The sequence below is a fragment of the Thermobia domestica genome, chromosome 6 (genome assembly GCF_964235325.1).
Source record: "Thermobia domestica chromosome 6, izTheDome1.hap1.1, whole genome shotgun sequence".
In the NCBI taxonomy this organism is placed as follows: Eukaryota; Metazoa; Arthropoda; class Insecta; order Zygentoma; family Lepismatidae; genus Thermobia; species Thermobia domestica.
In genome coordinates this window covers 120,520,523-120,540,251 of record NC_137459.1, presented here as the reverse complement: position 1 = coordinate 120,540,251, position 19,729 = coordinate 120,520,523, and the positions used below count along the sequence as shown (strand labels likewise).

The following is a 19,729-nucleotide window of genomic DNA, read 5'->3' as shown; positions in this document are numbered from 1 at the left end:
ACATCGTCGTATTTCAGTCACGTGATAACGGAAGTGGTACGTATTAAGTTAGGGTGGACGCCGAACTAAAAGAGTAAAGTGTTAAGAGAAGAAATATAGCTCCCTCAAGATCCACGCTCTACTACCTTGAAACGGCAGTTGGAGATTTCTATAAAGTGTACGCGAAGGTTCTTCATTCTTCAATCATGATGCCAGGTCGCTGGGTCTGGTGAATAACTTCGAAGAACGTTTATTCCGAAGAACAAAGATTGGCTTGAAGGTCTTTCCCTTCATATGCAGATAGTATGGGGACTTAGCTTTGCCTGTAGAATCTCTTTCGGAAAGAACAATCTCTGGAGCAGAAAAATGTTTCTTGCCTTTGAATCTGTCAACATAAATCACTGCATCTTGAGCAAGCTAATACTCTTGATGTTTTCATTCTATTTCATAATGTTCTCTCTCACTCTCTTTATATATATATATATATATATATATATATATATATATATATATATATATATATATATATATATATATATATATATATATAATTTAATGTGCTGATATGGTCACTTTGACGACAGGAGTAGAGTTTTCTTCTCTAATTTGGATATTAATGTAAATTTTAAATTAAAATAATAATGCTGTTTCTTCGGATGGATTATTTGGAGTGAATTATGGATATACACTGCTTCCGTGAACCTTCTAGGTATTCATTCACACTCTGTGTGGAATTTATTTTTAGACCATTATTTAATCATTCTTGACCTAGGCGAAGATGGGAGGACAATATTAAGATGGATCTTGCAGAGATTGGAATACAAAGTAGTAACTGGATGCAGTTAGCTAAGGATAGAAGTCAGTGGAGAGCTTTTGTGAACGCGGCATTGAACCTCCGGGTTCCATAGGCCATAGAGTTAGTTAGTTTAATCATTCTTGTGCTTTTGTGATGAATAAACGCCTTTCCTGTGGCGACTAAACACTTTGTCATTCTCCAATTACTTTTTTATTACAATTTGTTTACATTTTATGAAACGCATTTGGCTCAGAGGTGCTGCGTCCCTATCTTATGTTCAAACTGGCAGCATAGGCCCAGTTTATGTACATACGTATTGTGGTGTAAAAGAAAAGTTTTGTGGCGATTTTGTTTCTATTTACATAAATCAATTTTCCATTAACAGTCCTATAATATGGTATAAGACTTTTAAAAATCCAGAACGGGTAGTCTACTCATGGGGATTGGGGTAAGCACTTTTCGGGCGATTTTCATTTAAAAAAAAAACCGAGGCTATTTTGTTCATATTTCATGAATAAATGTTTAAATGTTTCACTAACAATCCTATAATCCTGAAGCCATTTATATCTAAAACAAACTACAAGTAATTTATTCTTTGGGAGAGGATTTTCACTTGAAAGTTAAAAAAAAAAAAAAAAAATCAGGTGATTTTGTTGATATTTCATAAATACACATTATGTTTTAAGGCACAAACACATCAGTCTATGAGTGACGTTAATATGCAAACGGAAACATTTAAGAGTTATGGTTTACATAAACATCTAGGCGAAACCATTTAAATATTCTTAATTTTTATTATAAACACAAGACTCTTAATCTCTCAGTGATGCTAATTCCCAATAGTTCATCATCAGGGCCATAGTTGTCGCTAGCTGTGCTGCCTCCTACTTGACACTAAGAAATGTGCTAGCGTGGAGATAATTTGCAGACGAGTCGAAGGCTTGGGAGAAAATGAGCTTAATTATAACGGTACAATCTGGCGCAAGTAATTGTTCATGGAAAAAAGAAATCCGCAAGCGTTAGCATATTCTTAAATATGTATATATAATATTTTGGATAGCTAGACAAACTTTAGTGCAATATTCTTGATAATCAAATATCCCATTAATCATGTACAATATGGCATACGTTGCATCTTTATATAATATAATAAGTCCTGACTGACTACGTCTAAGCCAAAAAACTAAGGTAGAAAATTGAAATGTGGACAGTACATACAATTCATTAGGTAAGGTAACATTAAGGAACATTGTTTTGAATTTCGACACGAAAGGGGAAGAAAGATGGGGATTGCAATATTTATAATTAGAGGTTCATATACTGAAACCTCTCAAGGTTATGGACATAACATTTGGTACTTTGAATTTTCATTTAAAATAATTAAACACGTTTCACTGCCTTAGAATATTTCACCCAAAAGGGAAGAAAAGAAATAAGAAGAAAGTGGGGTGGAGTTTGCAATTATTATAATAAAATGGTCATATCTGGGAATTGCTTACGTCTAGGGACAACGTTTTATATTCCGAATTGTCATTTGAATAGAATTAATGTGTATTTCAGCACTTTCTGACATTTGATCTAGAAGGAAGTAAAAGAGGTGGGATAAAAATAAGTGTGTGGTTGGTTTACTTACGTACGACAAGATAGCCCCCCGACTTTAGAAAATTGAAACAATGACTAAGTCATTCATTTGTACTACGTTTTTACCATTTGTACTGAAAATATTTTCGCTTGTACCGTTTTTCTTATAGGGTTATTGAGAGGTCAACTGAGGGGGCTATCTTGGCGCAGAGATACCTCCCCCGTATCACAGCACAAAAAATGAAATGCACCATTCGAAAGCAAATTGTTTGTACCGTTTGTACCGAAGAAAGTTTTGTTTGTACTCTGATAGTTTTCGCAAAAGAACGGATGGCATTTGCGGGGGGGGGGGCGGGGTTCTTGTACGCAAAATAGGCATCGAAATGTGTACTTTTTCCATGAATATTAATAAGTATTATGTTTTTACTCATGTTAATTTATGTGTATTTAGAATTCTGGTTGTGCATATCCAAATAAAAAAAGAGAACTTTTTGGATATAACTCAACGTTAAAATTGAATCGGTGAGTGGGAAAACATTGTGAGTCCAAAATAAACCATTTTGGGGTAAAAGGCAAAAATAACACTAAAGATGGGGAACTACAAGTTGTAATGAAGAGCAGTACAATTTGCAAGACCTCGCACGTTGTAGTAGAATGACGTTAAAGAGCCAAGATAGCTCCCCAAATGTCACACCCTCTTTCTCGAAAACTATCAGGGTAAAAACAAACCCTTTTTCGGTACAAACGGTACAAACGATTTGCTTTCAAATGGTGTATTTCAATTTTTTGTGCTGTGATGCTGGGGGCTATCTTGGCGCGAAGATAGCCCCTCCAAATGTCATCCCCTCTTTCTCGAAAACTAACAGGGTACTGTAAGCTGCCAGCCTACCAACGTGATTTGCATATTAGAATGCAAATATAGTAATCTTCATATACATATTAATAATTTAAAAGCCACATTAAGTAATAACTTTTAATTATATTAGGATTAATTCAGACATATAAATACCGTATTTGCCGGCGTATAAGACGCACTTTTTTCCCCTGGAAATTGTCGGTAAAATTGGGGTGTGTCCTATACGCCGGTGCGTCTTATGCAACTAACGGCAATTCGAAAACATTATATTTCACTGCTTCTGCTTCTCCTTTGTGTTGTTCAAATCAGGGTTCAAGAAAGTGCTGACATAAGGTTGAATATTTCAAAGATACCGATACCATTGTTTTTTTTTTTTTTTTTTTTTTTTTTTTTTTTCGAAAGGAATATGCATGCAAAACTTGTCGGCATGGTTCTTGTAAACCGCTGAATAAAGACCAAACAGTCCGTGTTCTTTTGTAACCGCTGATTGTTGTTTCACCGCATTGTTTTTGAAAGGATGATGGTGTTCTTTTATTTAGTACTTGTAACCACAGTTTTTATATTTTGCATTGTTTATGAATAGATGAATAACAAAGGCTAAGAAAGATTCGCATCGTATTCTGCTTCAGTTCTTTAATCTTTGTTATCGTGACAAGTTGTTAAAATGTCGCGGAGGCACAGCTACAACATAGCTTTTAAGCTGCAAAGCTAATGGGAATAGAGCAGCAGAACGTCATTTTGGCCCTCCTCCTACAGAAAAGATGATTCGCACCTGGCGAAAACAAGAAAATGAACTTACAGCAGCAAAGCGATCTAAGCATAATCTTCGCAGAGGAGTCGTCAAATGGCCACAACTCGAAGAGGATGTAAAAAAAAAATGGGTTGAGGACCAAAGGAAGAACGAGATTGCAGTGTCTACAAATATGATAATCCACAAAGCAAAATCTATGACAGAGCGTACAGGTATCACTGATTTCACTGGTTCAACTTCGTGGTGTTCCCGATTCATGAAAAGAAATCGCCTTTCTATGCGTGTAAAAACTAAAATAGCACAGAGAATGCCAGCTGAATATGAGGACAAAATTGTACAGTTTCACAGATATGTCTTAAAAATCAGAAAACGTAAACAATTTCAACTTTCGCAAATAGCCAATATGGATGAGGTACCTCTCACATTTGATGTACCTTCAAATAAGATAGTGGACTCCAAGGGGGGGGGAAAAAACTTTTACTGTGAAAACCAATGACCATGCAAAAACTCGTTACACTGTTGTGTTATCATGTTTTGCAGATGGAGCGAAATTAACGCCATTCTTGGTATTTAAAAGAAAAACATTACCAAAAGAACAAATACCAAATGGTGTAGTGATTCACGTTCATGAAAAGGGTTGGACGGATGAAAACGGAATTAAGATGTGGATAGAGAAGGTGTGGTCCAGGCGTCCTGGAGGACTCTTAAGGAAACCGTCCTTACTTGTTTGGGATGAATTTCGTGCCCACAAAACAGAGGTTGTCAAGAAGAAACTGCATGATATGAAAACGCACATAGCCGTAATACCGGGAGGATTGACAAGCCAGCTTCAACCTTTAGATGTTTCTATTAGCAAACCTTTCAAGGGATTCATGAGAGAGAAATGGAATACGTGGATGAGGTCTGCTGACTTCGAAGTCACTCCCACAGGAAGAAGAAAGAAACCCAGTATCTCACAAATATGCGAATGGGTGAAAGCATCATGGGATGAAGTGAAAAAGGAAACTGTCATAAAATCATTTAAAAAATGTGGAATCAGTAAGGATATGGATGGTTCTGAGGACGACTTACTGTATGAAGGCAGTGGTAGCTCTGCTTCTGGTGAAACGGCAAGTGATGAAGTTTCAAGTTATGCTGAAAGCAGTAATAGTGATGACTGACGTCTTCCAATGTAACAAAACAAGTTTGTTATCTTTCTGTCCAAGCCTTTTAGGTGAATGTAACGTACATGGAATATGTTCTTGTATTTTTGTCATAAATGCATGTATTTTTTGTTATCTTTTTACAGTATATCTGTTTGCATTTTATGATTAAAGTAAAATACCTACATTAAAGTAAAATACAATATAACAAATGCTTGAACAAAGAATAATGGAAATTAATAAAATTTTCACATAGTATATATTTTCTCGAAAATCGTTTCCAAAAAAGGGGGTGCGTCTTATACGCCGGCAAATACGGTATGTATTAATGGAAGTGTTTCTATTCAAAAAGGGTATTCATATACGAGTCCAAACGCATAACTAAAAAAAATCTCTGTCTAAGAAATACTTATCTTTACAAAATTTCAACTTTCGCATTACACACCATGACAGGGTTAGAAGCCAGGAGTTCAATAACCTTTAAGCTAACATAGTTGCTAACCTAAAGTAGGGGGCAAGCCCAAAAGAAAGCAGGTTTATAACGTATATTCTATAGGAACAGACATAAGGGAAATGAAATGAAGTTAGAAGCATTGACCAGCAACTATTGTTACCTCCAAATTCACTCTATTGTTTGCGAGTATACACCATAGTGCTAAATTTTTTGTTACAATAGGTGTCAGATTTTCAATCCGACCTGTATTTTCACACCTCTGAGAAAAAACGTTAGCATGACGCTAGCTGGTAAGTGAGCCTGACAGAGGAAAAAGAAAGAAAACATAGCGTTTATGTCAGGAGTACTAGATTGAAAGGGTATATTATTAATAAGTAATATTAAATATTAAAATGCTCTTGGAAATTTCGATACCAGTTAAGAAAATTGTTTTACGCGACCCAGCATCGATATTTCGTTTCCAACATGTTTTCCGTTCAGTTAAAGATATTTTTCTCAGCCACTCCTGGATGGCGACAGGTGGTATGTCTGGAGGAAGGATGAGCAGACGACCCGCCTCCTGAGGGATTTTTTTCCCGCCTTACATTCGAAAGAGATGACAAATCCAAGAATCTACAAAACTAAGTAAATTACTTATATACTTTATTGTATGTGTGGTTATTATTTGTTGTATGTAAACATCTCATAGCCAATGAAAAAAAATGTAAAAGTAAAGCCTGAAGCAGACAGGTCAGATACTTCCGATCGGTTGTTGAATCAATCGATTACTATCAGCTGTGACGTACCAGACGTCAGAACAGCTGCTTTTTGAATTTCTTCCCGTTCCTCATCCTGGGTGCTTCTCCACGCCATTTCTTCGAGCACTGTAGTCCAGACTCATCAAGCCAAGGGTGTGCAGTGCTACAGATTTGGTAGGAGATTCTACTCCACCTTGACTACTATCCGAACGGGTAGTCAGACCTTTATCACACATTACATCATTATCACCTACATCTGGAACTCTCTGCTATATAGCTCCTGGGCTTTTGCCCACCGATTTGGCTATTACGATGGCGGACTCAGGCAAGACATCTGGCTTGAAGAGCAAAGGTCGTCATTCTAGTCTCCCGCGCGTCGTAGCCGGACCATCCGTTCGTGCCGGAAAGGCAGAACCACGGAAGGACTCTGGTGCTACACATAGACGCCAGCGGCGAAGTTCACAGACATCTGCAGCCTCTATTGTCTCTACTGGCTCTGTTCATTCTCGGTCACCTCCAGAGAAAGAAAGCTATGTCGCCCGCCTCAGCAATCGGCTAAGGATAGAAATCAATGGAAAGCTTTCGTGAACGCGGCGTTGAACCTCCGGATTTCATAGGTCGTGGAGTCAGTTTGAGTTTAGTATGACCTTTAAAAGGTGTCTAGTGTAAGAAAATATAACATCGATTAATTATTAACGTCCAGATCATTGCGTTTATACAGAAATAAAAAAAAATAATGGGAATGAATAGAACGAATTCATATTAGCATATTAAGGGGGAAAAAGCACACAGAAAGACAGAAGATGAATTACAGGAGCAATTTCTGGACAGGAAAAGAAATATTTGTTTTACGTCCCACGGTTATGCCGGTTAGGCTAAAGGAGACGGTGATGATGAGAGATAAATGGTGGAATGAAGAAAGTGAGAGGAAATGGGTTAACCCCGGGAAAACCCACGAGCACGGCGTTTGTCCACCGCAAAGCCCACATGGCGCGAGCTGGGATCGAACCAGAGACCCCAAGCACCGGAGGTGAACGCTCTACCACTGAGCCACCGCCCCCCCAATTTCTGGACAGGGTGTTGACATGTGATGAGAAGTGGGTCTTGTACGAAGCTTCACGGCGCCGTCATCATTGGTTAACATCCCATGAACCGCTTCCAAAACAGTCGAAACCAGCACTGCGCCAGAAGAATGTCCTCCTATGTCTTTGGTGGACTGCTCGCGGCATTGTGCATCGGGAACTGCTACCAGCTAGTCAGAGCATCAATATAATTCAGTACTGTCAACAGTTGAGCCGTGTTCAAGAAAAAAAACAATACACTTCTCAATCGCACAAGGATCCTTCTGTTACAGGACAAAACTTAGCCCCACGTGGCTAGGATGATCCGGGACACCATTCTACGCATTGGGTGGGATACAATATTGCATCCGCCACACTTCCCAAACATTGCACCATCCGATTATCACATCTTCCATTTCTTGGACAATCACTTTAGAGGACGCCAGTTCAAATCCCTAGTAGAGGTGGAAAATTCAAAGGGTACCTGTTTCGTTTCACTTCCCACCAAGTTCTACGGCGATGGAATCCATGGCCTTCCAGAACGTTGGCAGAAGATCGTCGATGCTGACGGCGACTACTGTTAATTTTCCAAGTACGTCTGAGGTGACATATCGATGTTCAAAGGTGGTGGGTGAAAAAGTGACAGAAGTTTCTTGGTTATCTTTATACCTATAAATCCTCATCATTCTAATATTATGTGGAAGTTAAGTAAGGTAGAATTACGAATTAAACCAACCTTCCATACCAGCAAAATTGTAAGCAAAAAAGGGCATGACTGACCAAGTTAAAATTGTCAAGAGCCGAATGGTGTCATCGTTACAATGAAATACTTACCTGCCATTGTCACCACAAGGCACAAGAAGTGTGACTTGCTTTTACCATGAATAATGTCACCCGCTGTACTTGGCGACCTTTAAGGCAAAAAGTTGGTTTTGCTTGTGTTCAAATCATACTGTCGAATTATTATTATTATTTTTTTTTTTTTTGAATCCGATTTAATCGAATTTAATTCCTATTTTATAGGATCTTCTCCTTTTGGTTCTCAGCTTAATTTATCTTGAGAATGCCAACCTCACTTCTTTTGGGGCGGATAATGGGGGCAAGGATTTGTGATTATTTTATATTTAGCATTAGTTTCACCTAATGCAAGCTAAGTAAAGATACCACACCAGCAGGGATGAACACATAGTAGGTAAAATTGTACTGAAAATCCACCGCCAATAATTCTTTCTAATTTGAGGGTTCAATAGCAGACTGTTGGATGGTCAGTTGATTGCATACAAATTGCATAGTCTCCTGTAGAACTAAGTGTTTTATTTTTCTCTGAACTGATTATTTCATATGCAATTGACTACAGATTGTCTACTCTCTTCTGGAACTTAGTGCCTTCTTCTTATTTTGTTTTATTTTATTTTATTTTATTTTATTTTATTTTATTTTATTTTATACATTCTTCTCCTGATGAAGATAAATTACAATGAAAATATTAAATATGACTAGACAGTCCAAACAAAAGAAAAAAATATATATAACTTTCTTTAAACTAAACTTAACGTTGCTAATTACTTTGTATCAGCTTCTGCTTATAATGTCTTTGTGCTCTAATGTGGGATTACTGTGATCATTCTTGCTGTTTATTTTATTTTGTTTTTTTTTTCTATGAGAAACTGCACCATATGACAGGTATACAAGGACGAAATGACTTACTATGAACACTAACAATATTAAACTTTTTTTTCATCCTTCATGAGTCACTCTTGTGTTCTCTCGTTTCTTTATGTTTTTATTTTTATTGTCCTTGGAAATTTTCCTGTACATCAGTTAGTAACTTCATTGGATTCTTCAGTGGTCGATGCATAAAGAATATGCACATACCTATCTAGCTTTCTAACTCAAATATGATTAGTTTTGAAGTTAAATCAGCTTCCAAACAAAGCTCATCCTAGTTTGTTGTCAGTAAACTTTATTTATTTATTTATTTATTTATTTATTGAGTTTTTCCAAAAGGGCGATGCTTTACCAGGGTTCAATCTGAATGTTTCTTTGTGGATACATTTTCTATACACGTTTTTGGTGCAGAAGAGCAGAGTTCAATTTTCGGTATAGGCTCAAGTGATTCGGACCCCACGTTAAGCTGTAATTCCGCATCTCGTATAGCATCACTGCTGAAAGGGGCGCTAAATTCAAATCAAACCAAACCGATGATTTAATATGTTTCTAATTCTAAATTTTATAGAGCGCAGCGTATGTCACGCGTACATTCAGTTATCTCGCACATATTACATTAGTAAATATAATGTTATAGAATGAAGAAACAAGGGGAATGTTAGGTCATGTTGAGAATGTAGAGAATAAGCTTTTTAATATCGTACCATCTACTTATCACAATACAATTGAGTTCCGTTTCACATTGTGAAACTACGCCGTCTTGGACGTTGATCACGAACTAACTTTTGTCCTGATATTTACGATTGTCATAACAGATACATTTTTATCTGAAATGGCAGATCAATGCAAGAAACTTTCTCGGGTATTTATTTCACTCAGAGAACTGCATACCTCCAGATGATGATTCTTGTTAGTCGGTTTCACCTCCCGTGGCACCCATCTATCCAACTTTTTCACCTTACCGACTGCACGGAGTGGCAGAACGTTAGTGGTATGGTGTATGCTTAATTCATCTGCAACGGGACTAATGCCTTCCGAGGTTACTCATTCACGTTTTCTGAGGAGCTCATATGAACATGAGTTGGTTGATTCTCATAAAGTAATTTGGCAATGCTGTGTCACCGAAATGAAATGCGACAAACCAACAAAACATGGTGCATCTCATTCTCACTTTTTACCCCTGACGCAATGATGTATTTTCTTTTGGAGGGCAGGACTTTTTGTGCAAAATGTCCCAGCTCGAAACAAAAAAAATGCTCACGATTGTGTTCTTTGTGATGCACTTGCATACGACTCTGTTTAAAAACTGGTGCTTCCTTATTGAGTGTCTAGTTTCCTGAAGGTGTACCGAGTTTGTAACGTTAGACGCGTGACCTTAGTTAATTTCTATGTTGTGCTGCTGAGGTAAATTCCCCACTAGACGTCAAAGCGGACATCTCTTTCGCAGAACCTAATATGTCAATAAAATTCTCGCTATTGCTTACTGTTTTTGCTTCATGGGTATCAATATTGAAACCAAAACTTGTAGTAAATTCTACAGTCAGTTTCAGCAAAAGGTTAAAGACAAAGATGACGATTATATGAACGTTGTCTGTCTATCTCTAAGTGCTCGTGTCTTCCCTCGGCGGCATATTTGCTAGCATACGCGTCTTTAATGTACAGAGTCCCGGGTTCGAGTCTCAATGGGAGAACTTTAAAATTGGAACGTATTAAGTGGTTCACATTCACTTTTAAACTATACGTCCACGTTTCATATAATATCCTTGGGACTGAAAGGGATGCTAAACTCCTATCCAAGCAATTTTATCATTTCTCCTTTATAATGGTCAATGCTGAAACTGAAAATAGTAGATTAGAACAGATATGTAACTTATTTTTGGCACATTAAATTCACATCAAAGGACAGTTTCTTGCTGTTTATTACAGTTTTTGGTCTGTAATGACCAGTATTCAAACCAGAAGTTCCAGTATATTTGAATTAATTTATGTTTTAGTATATTAATAATACATAGTAAATGTCTCTATTTGTCTAATGATAAACAGTCATGCTAATGGGTGCCGCTACGTACGCTATCTCCTGCCTGCTTGATGCTAATAGATATCGCTGTCTACGCAATCGGGTGTTAAAGTGTGCAGTAATGTTTCCGATTTAAAACTATTGTTACAATTTAATTGCAACATTACAGGCGCGATGGCCTAGTAATAGAGTGCTTACCTCTGGCGCTTGGAGTCAATGCTTGGATTCATAGCCAAGTAAGTTTGTGGTGGACATTGTGTCCGTTGATTTTCTCGGTGTACTCTCGTGTTCTCTCATAATCTAATCCCACCAATTCTTCCATCATCATTTACATGCATTAATCATTCGTCTCCCTTAGCCTAAAGGGAATAATCTTGGAACGTTAAACTGAATTATTATTATTATTATTATTATTATTATTATTATTATTATTATTATTATTATTATTATTATTATTATTATTATTATTATTGCATCTTTAAAGGGCTCTAACCATATTTTGATTTGAGTATCAATATTTATGCAAACTCCTGTTCACCTACCTAATAAACTAACTGCATGTATTTGGTTAAGATATTATTTAATTACTACAGTTATTCTTATCTTGTACTTGGATGCAGTACAAAAATAATATATTTACTGTATTATTTGGACTGGCGTATATTTTGACATGGCGCTCTTTGATGATGCATAATTTCTACAGCCCTTGACTAGAAAAAATGGAAAACATACTGTATAGTTAGCATTTTACATGGTGGAGGTGCCGGGTGCTAACTATATGCTTTCCATTGTCCAAGCTTTTTTTTTTTTAAGACTTAAATTTGATAGTATCTGATATATATAACGTTACACTTTGTCTTTGTCGCTTCTTCTTCTTCTTCATTTCTCTCCTCTCTCTCTCTCCTTATTGCGATCAACACTGAAACTGGAATTGATAAATTTACGTCTATCACATCCCTGGCTATAGAGTTGAGTTGATTTTAGTTTAGCGTCCCTTTCAGCAGCGAGGCTATATGAGACGTGGACCTACTGATTAACGTGGAATCCGAACCACATGAGCTCCCACCGGGAATCGAACCCGGGTCTCCCACGCCAAAGGCGCGTACTCCCTGGCTATAGAGTAGGAGGATAAGGAGGGAGATGAAATCTATGCTTGAGACGCAAAATCTATTGCAGAAGACAAGGGGAGAATTCTCTCCTGAGTTTGAGAAATACGTGTTTTTTTTTTTTTTTTTTAATAAAATGTAAACCAATATACTATAAAAAATGAAATTCTTATGTCGGTAGGCCATTAGGTTTTGCCCTTCCCCCCTCATATTCAAAACCTAATCTAATTCTACTGACTGAATCTCTATAAGAATATCGTTTTCAACTCTATCTTACTTTTTTTTTTTTTTTTTTTTAAGACAGACCAGCGAACATAGCCGTCCTCTAATATTGCCTTCATTTATGCAGTTTGGGAGTCTAATAGCTCAGCAGAGTATATATTGAACGCATCCAATATTACTGCAGTGCTATTTAGATACATTGCATTAACTCAATGATCCGTGGATCTTAACAGCCATTTACTATCGTACGAATGGATTTTATATTTCACTTGTCATGTTTCCCTGAGGATAATTAAATTTGTGGCATATGAGCTGTGTGTGTGTGCACATATATGGCATTACTATGAACAACATGAGAGCAATTGTCATAGGTTTTACGTTCACAATTCTGTCGCTCAAGTAATGTATTACTCAGAGTGAAAATATTACAATAGGACGAGAAAATATTGATTCCTATAGATTACTTTAAACTACTGTTCCACACAAAATTGCAGTTTTCGCGCTGCTTTAATGGTATTTTACACCTATACGTCCATATACTAAGGTTAATAAGGATTCTCGAGTATAATTTTAATAGAATTTACTTAGGCCTAGTAATTTATTTATTTATTTTTTTTTTTTTTTATGTCGACCGACAAAATGTTCTGCCATCATTTTAAATATGATTTTACATTGGTTTAACAAAATTAAATGAAAATAATAGAACTGTAGCTATGCAAATATGTGCTGACCATTTGCTGAAATGTAGCTACTATTCTATCAGTGGCGTAACTAAAGGCTTGGGGACCCTCCTGCAGACAATGTGGAGTACGGAATCCCCTTTTCTACATCCCACATCAGGATTTGGTGCCCCCTGATGGCTTGAGCCCCCCCCCAATGCGGGCTCTGCAGGCCCTTATTTACTCCCCTGGCTACTATTATCAGTCGAGTAATGCTATTCGTGTCATTATAAACTGTAGGTTTACAATTTTGGTAAAAGAAAAATAAAAAAAAAGCACTTTTCGCATGCATAGTCTTTAACATTTTTCCCCATACATTTTTCACAAATCTCTTACTAGGGAAGTACATGAAGTGGTACGCGGGGATCTGCATGTGTTCTAATCGTTAGAAAGGTCACATTGAGTATACCTCACATATGAAATGGGGCTTTTAGGGGGAGGTGGCGACCATTTGAAGATCAGAGCAAGGCACGTCCCGAAACACAACCAAACGTGGACAAAATATAAAGCTACGATGTAATTGTTTTGAGACGTGATGTATATATAGATTTGAAAGGTAGTTGAATACGAATCTGACATCAAATGTTTAAATATCAAAATAGCGGATCTAACATGGCGGACACAAATTACAAAAAAAAAAAAAAAATGGATCTGAATTTGGAAATATAGACACACTCGACGTCGCTATGTATGAATCGCATACCAAAATGTAAAATTCAAAATGGCGGATCCAATATGGCGGACAAAACTCAAAACACTGCTGTGGAACTTAAAGCAACTATGTATAGATTTTTGTGGTCGCTGAATACGAATTCAATGTTAAAAGTACAAAAGGCAATACATGTGACGAATCCAATGTGGCGGACGGAAAATGCGAAAGATCTCGTACCCCAAACAAACCGAGCTATTCGTACAGATCCGATGGCCCGGAAGTAATCGAAATGTTAGCTTTGCAACATTTTATAGAATTAATGATGTCCACTATTCTAGCTCGAATATTCACATATTCGGTTGCCGGTGTGACAATTCTGAATCCAGCAAGTCTATACTATTTCAAATACAATTTTTCGTTTATTCCTCATCTTATACTAAAATCAATGCAGTAGTTTTGGATAAACATTACGCAAAACGATTTATCAAAATGCTGTTTGGACTCAATGACATCTCTCATGTTCTTCATGACAAGTTTTAGGGACTCGGTTATTTAACTTTTGACGATCCCTTATAAGTAAATCATATTACTTACATTTTATATAATTCTCAAGAGTTTGTACTATTGCATGCCTTGCAGTTATATTTCAGTGCAATGTTTTGAAACACACAAACTCACACAGTAGAAACGCAATTACAGATTTAGTGAAAATAAATTGTGGAATATTGTTTGCTAGAATTAGATTATAAATGAAATGAGCGTTAATGAAAAAAGTATTTTAACGTCCCATTATTAAGATCTTTATGTTAATGCAGATGGATGAATAATGAAACCAAATATCAGTTAAAGTAAAATTTTAGTGATCTCCTAACGGAAATCGTACCCGAGACTGTACACCAAAGGTGCGCACACTAGTCACTACACCAGAAGGAAAGATCAAAATTTTATTAACGGTGTCATACAAATTCTCCGTTTGTATGACGATGTCTCGTCGTCTCTAGGTCTATTCGGGTCATACCAGGTAACGGGTCTGACTTTTTCCAAATCATGAAATTCGTAACCAGTTTTATCAGTGCTTCCCAATACCATGCACAATACAACTTCTGTTCCAACCCCAACAGTTGAGAACTGACTGTGTTCAGATAGATTTTTCTATAAATAGATTTCAATTTCCGTAGGAAGCTCATGTGGTTCGGGTTCCACGTTAATCTATAGGTCTATGTCTCATATAGCCAAGCTGCTGAACGAGACTCTATACTTAAATTAACTTAAATTAATAACAGCTATTCCAGAAAGGGCTCTGCAGACCATTTTCTTCACAATAAAATTTTATTCCTGTCAAATAAAACAAACATGTATGTAGAACAACATTCTGTAGAACCTTCATTATTATTATTATTATTATTATTATTATTATTATTATTATTATTTAAAAAAAACAGATTTGATATAGGAACTACAACCAAAAATATTTTCTAGCAAGCAAACTAGGCTATTTTTGGCATTATTAAATTTGATCAGTTACTACATTTGTTAATGAGACGATGATGTTACTTGCTCTTCCTGAAATATATAAAAAGAAAAACAAAAAACAATGTTTGACCTAAAATCCGGCATGGAGTAATAATGTTATTAGTTACGTTGATTTACGAACAAATAGGGAAACAGAAGCTGGTTCAGTGGGCATATATCCTGGATTTATCGTTAGTTTACTCAGTTTGTAACTACAATATTAGTACCATGGAATGTCAAACGTGTATTGAGATTCTCAAGATTTAAAGTTCTTAACATGTTTCAGATTCTGTCAGGAATCGAATTTAAGTTTATATATATATATATATATATATATATATATATATATATATATATATATATATATATATATATATATATATATATATATATATGTGTGTGTGTGTGTGTGTGTGTGTGTGTGCGTGTGCGTTTGTGTGTGTGTGTGTGTGTTTCAAGGCGAAGTGCCCGTATCTATTCAAGAAACTTGTGTTACAGCATAAATTTTTCCTAACTTCCACTAATTTACTCTTCATTGCAGTTTATTTTGTAAACCATTCTTTAATTTAACACAGAATTGTTCATAATGTTCATCACATTATCTTCAACATTTTCAAGTATAAAAGTACTCATTTTTCCTATCATTTATGTAACCAAATGTAACAGTGTAGTGGCATTTTGAATTATGCTCTCTGTTTCGTTTAGAATGAAATATGAGTATTTTATTTCTAAAGGAAAACTGATTTTAGATTTATTTAATTTCAGAAAGAAAGATGATGAAAGCCATTGTGCTAACCACGCACACAAAATAAGTGAAATAGAAACAATCTAGAACGGTCTTTATGCTTGCAAAGTTCTACTTAATCATCTTCACTTGACCAACATATATATGAAAATGGCTAGCACTGAAAATGGCAACACTTTACCAAACTCTGCCGTCATGTTTCCGTTTGGGGCTTAAAAGAAAGCAGAGCTTTGCAAAAGCGATAGTTTCACTCGATTTTCTGAAGGTTAAACAAAAAGTTTTCATCAAGCAAAATAATATAACATTTGTCAATTAGGAAACAAAAAAAAAAAAAAAAAAAAAAAAAAAAAAACATAAGCCAGGAGGAGAGAAGAAAATTTTCCAGGCATATCACTTGCGATCCTTCTTAAAACACCCCCCTTCCGTTCTATCAGCGTTGTCAGGGTAAATATATATTGTCGCATATCACTTTGAAGATTTTTAGTGTGATTGGTTATTTTGGTAGTTATTGGTGCACTCCCTCAGAAATATAATATATATATATATATATATATATATATATATATATATATATATATATATATATATATATATATATATATATATACTGGGTGTTTCAAAACAACACCGAAACCTTTGGGAGGTGATTCCTCACACCAAGAAAAGACAAAAAGTATAGTACAATTTGGGTGCACAAATGCTTCCTTTCGGAATTATAGGCTGCCGAAAAATTAAAAAAAAATAACTTTAAATGTCCATAGCTCCAAAACTATGGAACCTACCGTAGTCGGGTCAAGACTTCACTTAGGAACTACTACGTGTTCTATCAAATATCCATGTTTCAGAAACCTGTGGTACTTCCACAACAATTTTTATAAAAGTACTTGGTGAGTAGTTCAAGTTATATGCCCGTAGCCAAACTCCCTCTACAAAAATTGTTGCGTGAGTACCTTAGGATTCTGAAATATGTATTTTTAGATATCGCACATATTAGTTTCTAAGTGAAGTCTTGACCCGACTACGGTAGGTCCCGTAGTATTGGAGTTATGGGTCTTTGAATTTAGTTTTTTTTTTCATGTTTTCGGGAGCCTATAACTCCGCAAGGAAGCACTTGTGCACCCAGGTTGGTCTATACTTTTTGTCTTATCTTGGTGTGAGGAATTACCTCCCAACGGATGACGGTGTTGTTTTGAAACACCCTATATATATATATATATATATATATATATATATATATATATATATATATATATATATACCTAAAATTCTAACATTTTTCTTTTTGCTGTTCCTACCTGGTCAATGAAAAAAGCAAAGCGTGACAAAGATTTGAACGCCAGTCATTTGTGTAGCAGCTCTGTACAGATCCAAGGAGCTGCACAATAACATGTGGCAGAACTCATGTACTCTGTAAATATTTGGTTAATTGTCGTAAGTTTCAAGCTGTGAAAGAAAGTACTTTTATTTTCTTCTGTTTATTAAATTTTATGGTTTTTTCTGCAATGTGTTGTGTGAACTACAAAGAGGAAGATAATGTATTTATCGATCTTGTTAGAGATTGGGCCTTTAAAACAATTAATTCGCGAGATGGTAGAAAAATACACGCGTATTAATTTTATTCTCATAGTAAGGGGCAAAAGATACTATCACGCGAGAAATATGTATTTTCTTGTGACAATCATTCAAACAGTTCAAAATGTATACATACCTGTCAAACTTATTTTCCAACTCTTTTAGGGTTATTGTTTATTCCTTCCCTATTTTTATAGATGTTATTAACTTGATTTATTTGAATTAAAAAATGGCTTTCAGGATATGTAAAAATATGTCTTTCTATTTTAAATATATATATATATATATATATATATATATATATATATTACTGCATAATTTATGCGACACATAACTGTAATCAAACTTCTTCATATCTTGAATTGTTAAGTAAAATGTGTTTTATTCCACAATAAAATACGTCAAAATCGATTAGTGGTTTAGGAACGCATTAAGACCGGCATTACTTTTCAAATAGAGACAATTTTCTCAAGCTTTTAAGCTCCAAATCTTGACAGCGTTGGTCTCTCACGAAATATATTTCTTCTTCTTCTTTTTTTGTGAGCATTGAGAATAGTGAGTACTTCCGTTTTGTCGTAACCTCACTTTGCTTCTCTTAAGATCGAGAATTTACATTAACTTCTCTGGCGTTGTTCTTTGCACATGTTTTTCTGTTTATTCACTTATGGTAGAGAAGCAATTGCTTTAACTCATTTGAAAGCTCCGCAACACAACATACAATTATGTGTTGCTTTGATAAATTACGGAAGAAGACGCTTCATTTCTAATTTACGTTCTGATTCATAAGCCAGCTTGAGAAGCGCAAAATCGAATTGTGTTGTAATTCCCCATTACATATTAGGAGGTTCATGTCAACAACTAATCTGAACTGAATTAAGTTGTAAGATTATCGCATATTATCAGTTCCCAGTCATTTTCATTTAAATACTACGGCAGTTCATCAAATATCGCACATTTTTTTGCGTGAGTTATTCTGTTGTGGAACGTGGAAATGTAAAAAGTATTTTGAAGTTTGCACTGTAGTCAGCAGTTATTTAGTCAGGTGTAACTAATGGCGGAAGCGTGAATTACTGAGTAAGGATGGCGCTAGTATTACAATAATATACTTGTGAAGAGCAAGGAGGTGTAGTTCGTCTCTTTTTGTTCTTTTTTTCTTTCTTTGGACAAAATTACAAAATTAGAGTGAAATCCACAGGAACGATTGTGTGCATGTAGGGAATACCCAGGTAGGGTAAATTCGTTGAAGATGGACGTGTAGATCCGATAGATTTGAAACATGCTGAGCGTTCAGCAACTTCAGTCGAACAGAATGTCAAGACCATTGAAGAGCCAATTTGTAATGACCGGAGAGTCCATCTTCCAACATGATCAACATTTCTTGCGGTACTGTGTATGATAGCTATGTAAAGTATGATTCTAGGCCTCGATCACCTGACACGGTATACTGAAGAAGGACATGTTTTTCTGGAAGATATCGTTACAGGTGACGAGCTCGGAATTTTTGAACAAAGATTGTACGCATAATAGACATTTTGAATTTTGTGGTGATAAAACAATGTGATTGAAATAATAAAAATTATTTATTCTTTATCATTTCCTTTGCAGTTGGTGATGACGTTGACGCTGTAAAATGTGATGCTGATGGCCTAAGACAATGTTCTGAACCCCTGAGGGTAGTGACCAAAGGTCAGGATATTTCTCTAGGTTCTACTAAGCAGGAACTGGATACCCTTTGTCCGTAAGTATATAAGCATTTTAAAATATCATACACTTTAAGGGAAGAATTTTTTGTCTGAATGTTTGGTTCTAAATTTTGCCTTAAGAACAACTTTAATTAAGTTTGGTGAAAGCCATTTTCAGGAATAAAAAGGTGGTTCTGTTAGGTCTCAAATTTGAGGAGGCTTTTTTTATGGAACGTGTCGAATCTTTTTGGTGTGTCTACATTTTATTTTTGGAACAGGTTTTACTGAACTTGCTGAAAACGTTTTTTTTTTTTTTTTTTTTTTTTGTGAGTAAATGCAATTTTGCCAAGTTTTGGTCTAAGAAATACTTACTTAGGACTGTTTGTTAAACAAAGATTGAAGGATGCTTAAGATTTCTTGAAAACTACTCTTTATTTATCATAGTTATTGAAAATTCACTACCAAATGCGAGAAAGC

The 19,729-nt window shown here is 35.7% G+C and overlaps 1 protein-coding gene across 1 annotated transcript in view; it reads left to right on the top strand.

Annotated features, from left to right (window-relative positions):
* The window catches only part of LOC145688171 (uncharacterized), a 779,558-nt gene that overhangs the window by 373,122 nt on the left and 386,707 nt on the right, over positions 1–19,729 (top strand). Inside the window, exon 2 of the mRNA XM_081762011.1 lies at positions 19,176–19,308. Coding sequence (XP_081618137.1) covers positions 19,176–19,308 — 133 coding nt within the window. The remainder of the gene's footprint in view (positions 1–19,175; positions 19,309–19,729) is intronic.